The following is a 6,823-nucleotide window of genomic DNA, read 5'->3' as shown; positions in this document are numbered from 1 at the left end:
CCATCAGGCACTGTGCTCTCAACACGGAAGTGGGAACTATGGGATAGCTGAGGAACAGCTACCCACAGTGCACCGCTCCTGAAATCGATGGTAGCCTTGGACCATGGACATAAGCAATCGATTTTTTGATCGCACTGTGGACGCGCAAAACCGATTTTATAACATCGGTTTTGTAACATCGGTTTAAACTACTTCGAAATAATCGTGCAGTGTAGACGTACCCTCTGTTGGGAACACAAGGAGGACAGGGTGCATGGAGGTACCATTGAGGAACACATTCCAGTACCGGTGCATGAGATGCATACACACCTGCAGTGTAATGGACATAGGCAAGCACACAAAGAACAGGGGGCTTCATTTTCTAATACAAGGTTCTTCTCAATAACCATGTTAACAAAAATTATATGTAGAGTTTACTGATAATACATTAGCCCTTTAATGCTATTTTTTAAAAATAATTCAATATAGAAATTCCATGTGTACATAGGACAACCATTAAAGGCCTGCAGCTAATTCATAGCTCACTATGAATATCATACAGTACATACACAGAAAATAGCACTGAACAACCCAGACATGTCAGAGATGCTCTGATTATATTTATGCCATTAGGACACACATTTATTGTTTTAACAAAACCTTTTGGAATAAATTGAGCTGAGTAGATTTGTAAATGTCAGTGAAATCTGCTTACTGTAATTCTTTTATCCAAAGAAGTGTGGGATATCAAATGCTCAGTACTTGTGGATAGTTGTTGCTAAGTGACTCAAAATAAAATGAAAAGACATTTACAAATTTACATTAAATTACAATTCAAAACTTTAAAGTACAAATATTAGGGCAACATTTTCTCAACTGAGTCTGCAAAAAAGTGAGTGCCTGCTATATATGCAACCTGAGTAACTTTTGAGAGAATGTAAATCTCAGACAATTTATACTGTACATAAGGGAACAGCAAATAAAGTGATTCTTCTCTGAAAAGTGATTACTTAACAGATCTGCTCCCTGAGTATTGAGAGTCATATCTGCTTACTACTTTTTTCTCCCATTAGAATGGCAGAGTCAATACAGCTATAAGTGAGCTGAATTCTTCCTAGAGAAGGGCCTGGACACAGTGATCCATGTATTTTTCATCTCCAGATTGGAATAATGTAATTCACTGTCTCTGAAGTTGAATGTGAAAGCAAGTTCAAAGGCTCCAGTTTGTACAGAATGCAACCGCCCACTTCTTCTATGGGTGATCACATCACCGCTGTCCTCTGCCTCCACTGACTTTTAAACTATTTCTGCTGCAAGTTCAGGCCTTTGCCTTGATCTTATTTAAGAATCAGGTCTCAGCTACATCAAAGATTGCATCTTCATCTAGGAACTGTAAGACAGATGTGTTCCCTATCTGTCAACGATGAAGTCCTTGACAGCTGGAGATAAGGCAATCTCAGCAGGGGAATCCAGTTATGGAAAATGATTAGACTAATCCAGAGTCTGACTATTCTTAGGACATACTGCAAGACCTTTGATAAAGCTTTTGTACCAGAACCAGAATGATCCTTAGAACAATCATCATTGCAAAAAATAAAACAGAACAATAACCAATGAAGAGCTGAAGATACCAGGAGGTCCATTAGAGACCATGCTATGCCAACTGAGTTAACCTGGGAAATACTCAAGTACTAGAGTGATAGGAGCTAATATAAAAAACCTTAAGATAGAGAAATAACAATCATGTTGCTCATGAGACTCTGCACAAATTGCACTCTGATCTGTGAAAGAATGATTTGAAAGTCAGTCTGAGAATTCTCAACTACATTCGCTTTATGTGAAACTTCACCTCGATTGGAGGTGTTTGTGCCATGGTCATCCAAGGTTCAGGTTTCAGAACTAAAGAGTTGAGTATTTTACAGGTGTTGATGTCAGTTGTTGTAGCTATCTTTGGCCTTGTCTATGTGGGGATATTCAGAAATGTTACAGCAAATCAACTAAAGGTGTGAAGTCAACGAACAAAAGTTAAAGCATGTTAAACCCTTGTGTGGCTGCTCTCATTCAAAACTAAGGTGGCACGTAGAGGCCACTTCTGAATGAGAGCATCCACATAAGGTTTAAGGGAACTTAATTTAGGAGCTTTAACTTCAAACCCTTAGTTGATTCATTTTAGCTTTCATGAGTGTCCTTGTGTAGACAAGCCCTTAGAAAGGTCCTTCCACCAAATTACCCATTTGGTTTCTCATCTGAACTCACACCTTCATCTGAAGTGAATCTTCATCTCTGCAACTGTATCCTTCATCTGGGCCTTTTACTTTAGGCCCTGACCCAGAAAAACATTTAAACACAATTTGAATTCAATGGGGTTACTCATGTGTTTAAAGTTGAGTGAGTAATTAAGTGCTTTGCTGGATTGGGGCCTTAGCTGCATGTGCCTTAGGAGGAGGATTGGAGTATGAAGAGAGGGAGGGGCATTAGGCAGCTGTGGAATGCAGCTGTCCAACTGAATTGAAGCATCACTTGTACATTGTAATTCTTTTAGCTGCGTCCAAATGGGAAATAGTGTGAGTGAGCTCCCCGGGGATAAAATCGACATGGTTATAGAACCCACTCGATATTCATGAAGGGTGGGCCAGGAAAAAGGAGAAGGAGTGGAACCAGGGAACTTGGTGTTCCCTGCACAAAGAAAATCAACTGAGAGAAATCAGTGTAAGGGTTTTGGGGAGAAGCAGGTCTAAACCTGCTGGAACAGGATGTAGCAAAAGCAGCTGCAGGCAGGGTAGCAGAAGAGCAAATGGCAGCAAGACTGCAGGGAAGGGGCCAACTGCAGAGGTGCACATGCCTTAATCACACAAACAGGAATTTTGTGTGGCTGTAGCAATAGAATGAACAGGGAGATCTGCAGGAGAGGCTGCACACTACAACTCTATGTCTGGGAAGCCAGCAGCATGGAAACAATACTGTGATGACTCTCTCCATTAGCATGCAACAGTTGGAATTACTGAAGTGAGTGGGTAAGCAGAGAATGGGACAGAAGAGAGTCATGTGACAAATGGACGGGAAACACGTTTCTGAAAAAAGGGCCAGAGGGAACACCAAAAATTTGAAATAAACTCTACAATTCTAAAATAAGAAATTTACCAGCAAAACATTTTTGAATTCTACCTATCTTTAACTTAAAATGAGGTAACACAAATAGCTACTGAAAGAGCCAGTAAATCAACTCTTCTTACACTTTCTATTAAATCAACTCTTTTTACACTTTTTAACTTAGACACTTAGAGCCTGATCCAGGTTCTACTGAAAACAATGGGAGCCCTTCCACAAACTTCAATGAGAGTCAAATCAAGTGCTCACAGAACATACTTTTGGAATACATGAGATAAGATCCTCACCACTGCTCTGGTCCCTTTAAGCCACATAAAATGGCTGGGATAGCAAGAAGGGGCCCTAAAAGGATTCCCCCAGGGCAGGCATTATGCTAAGGCCAGGGCTGGGGCAGGAAGCTATGTGGTGGAGGGGCTGTATCACACAGTACTGAGCAGATTCTGCAGCCCACTGTCATACCTTAAACAGGTTCCAGAGTCCTCTCCAACCCCCAGAGCAGCCCAAGATCAGGAGGGCATAAAGGGGGCTTAAAATTGCTGTAGCCCATCACCATGCACTGCGAATTCTGTTCTGCATCTCTTGGAGTTGCAACATAGAACCTCACCCATGGAGATTAGGAAAAATAGAAGAAAGTAGGGTCAGTAAAATGGATAGAAGAAGAGCAGATTCTGAGACTTTTACCTATGTTTGATCATAGAAACTGGCAACATCTTGGGTCTGAATTTATTGTTACATTTTATATACATTTTACATATAGTTATGACTTTAATAAAGATTGCTGGTATATTGTGACAGACAGTCTGTCCCTTAAAAAGATATGGGGAGAAAGGAAAGTGATCCCAGTCAATAAGGAATGAGCTGGGAGAAGGGGTCAGCATAAATGGTGCCTCCTTCTTCACAGCAGGGCAGGTGCCTGTGAAAGGGTCCAGCTGAGGAGAAAGCCCTGAAGCTGGCCTGAACCACAGTCGCAGGAAAGAGAGCTGTGGGAAACTTCTGTGTTAAGGAGAAGTATAAAGGACAATTTGGAAGATAGCCCCATTTGTGCCAAAGAAGCTGAGAGGGAGGCCTATTTGTATGACATGCTTCCTTTGGAGTTAAAAAAAACTAGAAATCTAAAGGGATACTATACAATATACAAGCCCCACTGGATTTATTAAAACTCTCACTTGGGGAGACTGAAGTAGAGACACAATGGTGGCACTGCACTGGGCTGTCAGGGGACACTCCATGGGTGAGGCCACCCATTACAATTATATATTTATCTATTGTTGTATCACCTCACGAATATTTTGTATGTATGAGATATTTTGATTTAATTTTTTATGCTCTCCAAAAATGTTCCTAGGCTGCTAGTCTCCATGTTAACTTCACTGTTAGCCTTTAATTTTCGCATGTAATATATAAATCATGCATACAATGTGGTGGCCATGATCTGGAGGGGTTTGGGTCTGGTTCCTGAGCCCAACATTCACTAAACTGCTAACGGGACAGGTGGCACTTGATTATGGCAAATATAATGCATCAGTTATGTAAATCCATAAGGTAAAACATACTGGGCTAGTTTCTGATCTGTAAAATCCATGTAAATCCCAAGTAAGTCAATGGAGTAACTCTATTTGCATTAACATTGGTAACACAGATTAGACTTTCAATATGTTTATTACTTTGAGTTCAGATTAGATCATGTACGACCTTTGCCATTACTGACTTTGTATCAGTACAACCAGAAGTTTCTTCTCAATGAATGGTGGATAGCCAGCATGATATTCTAAAAGAAAATTTATGCTTTTAGCTTGTGTTAACTGAACAGTTGTCAATGTGATATATGTGGAGGTCACATTAAATTAATAGATTTCTTTGATGTAACCACCAAATTATCTTTGTTAGAACGACCATTTTTTTCCCTCAGAATCTTTAAAAAAAAACACTTTAAAAAGTTCTTTTATTCTCATATAATAGTGAAAAGAAGATTGCCTCTTTAAGAAAGCAAAAATTCAAGGGACAGAGTAGCGAGGGAGGGAGTGTGGACAAAGTAAATTTTTAATACTGTTATCTCAAACATAAAACAGCTGCTGTTTTCCACCCTATTGCTAGGCATTACCAGAAGGTTTCAGATTCCGTTATCATCATTCCAGGTCCTGCATACCTTCTGTTACGTCCAACTTCTAAATTCTGTCTTCAGTTCTTGTTAAGACAAAACTCTCATTAAGGACTGTGGATCTGACTTTCAGTTACATTATTAGGCTTCTCTATACTGTTAAATTGGTGTAGAGGAACTTTAGTGCAACTGAGAAGCAGATCCTAAGAACGGATTACAGAGACTGACTCTCTATGCAAATTAGTTATGTACCTCAACGGGAACCCAAGGCTACTCGCCACATGATTAAATTCTTATCTTCACCTATTGCTTAATCCTGCAAAGTGATGAGCACTCTAGCTCTAATCCAGCAAAGTACTTATGCACATACTTAACCATATGCATAGGAGTAATCCTATTGATGTCAATTATTGTTTGTTTAAAAATAAGCAAATGATTATGCACTTTGTTGAAACAGGGACAGAGCCCTCACCACTTTACAGAATCCAGTCCATATCACAAACAACTCCACTGCAGACAGGAACAGATGCAGTCAGATTTTAGCCATTTTTCTTCAAAACAGTTAAGTATATGCAAAAACAGAAAAAAATAGGTTATTAGAATTGACATGTCATATTTTTACAAAGTTCATACTCAATTTTACTGAATTCAGTACAACTTTGTGATTATGTCTACTATTATATGTTGAAAAAATGTACATTGCTGGTAAAACACTGAACAATATTATGTAAAATATTCACCAGAAACTCAATTAAGTGGAATATTTTCCCCTTAGAACTCAAACTGCAATGTGTGACAATAATAACTTTCTCTGTAAGAAGAAACTATTTCACAGTAATAATTATGGTATGCAGTGTATATATGCATGACGATTTCACTGCATTCAGAGTCTGAAATGATCATGTGTTAATGAAAAACACTGAAGTGTAGTTTACCAATGTTTTATAAAAATGACAGTAAGTTGGAGTATGTATATTACTCTGGTGCCACATCTCCAATCTTCAGATCATCTGCACAAAAGAAGAAATCATACATGAATTGCTTGAAGGCCAATAATATTCACAAGTATCAATGAAAAAAGTAGTAACTGATTGTGATACACAAACTTCCTGAACACTAATAAGGCCAAAGAAAGCTGGGAATAAGAGCAGTCAATCATGCATAATTACTGATTGGTCCCTGAACATTGAGAAATACCAACTTTTCATGTAAATGCCTGCATCTGTGGATAAGTTCGGCTTCTGTTTATCCCAATAGGCATCACATGTGCATCCAAGGGTATTTGACCATGTGCCTTTACCAGTTCTCGAAGGCAAGTAGCGACTTCATTCACCTCTCAATGATACCTGTAATCACTGTTCTCTTAAGGTAAGTGCTTTTTTAGCTCTGAAAGTAATTTTGCATCATAGACTATGTTATGATGTATTTGAAATTAAAACTCATACCGTTTTGGAAATAAACAACTAGCTTTATATTTCTGAATTATTTGAAAGTATAACATTATCCACTACTTAACTTAAAACACCACAGACGATGTCCAAGCTCATGAACTAGATAGAGGTCTGAAATTTCAAAGAAGAAAATAGAAGGTTAGGCTGTAGAGCTCCAGTGACAGCTCTTTCCAGGTGAAAAGCTATC

General features: G+C 38.8%; 1 protein-coding gene across 1 annotated transcript in view; it reads right to left on the bottom strand.

The window, feature by feature from the left end:
* Positions 1–3,373: 3,373 nt before the first annotated feature.
* FSIP1 (fibrous sheath interacting protein 1) overlaps positions 3,374–6,823 on the bottom strand; it is a 182,935-nt gene continuing 179,485 nt past the window's right edge. The window contains exon 11 of the mRNA XM_032802557.2: positions 3,374–6,195. Within this exon, the coding sequence (XP_032658448.1) occupies positions 6,161–6,195 (35 nt within the window). The 3' untranslated portion in view covers positions 3,374–6,160. The remainder of the gene's footprint in view (positions 6,196–6,823) is intronic.

Source organism: Chelonoidis abingdonii, chromosome 4, assembly GCF_003597395.2.
Source record: "Chelonoidis abingdonii isolate Lonesome George chromosome 4, CheloAbing_2.0, whole genome shotgun sequence".
Lineage (NCBI taxonomy): Eukaryota > Metazoa > Chordata > Testudines > Testudinidae > Chelonoidis > Chelonoidis abingdonii.
This window is presented reverse-complemented; position numbering and strand designations above follow the sequence as displayed.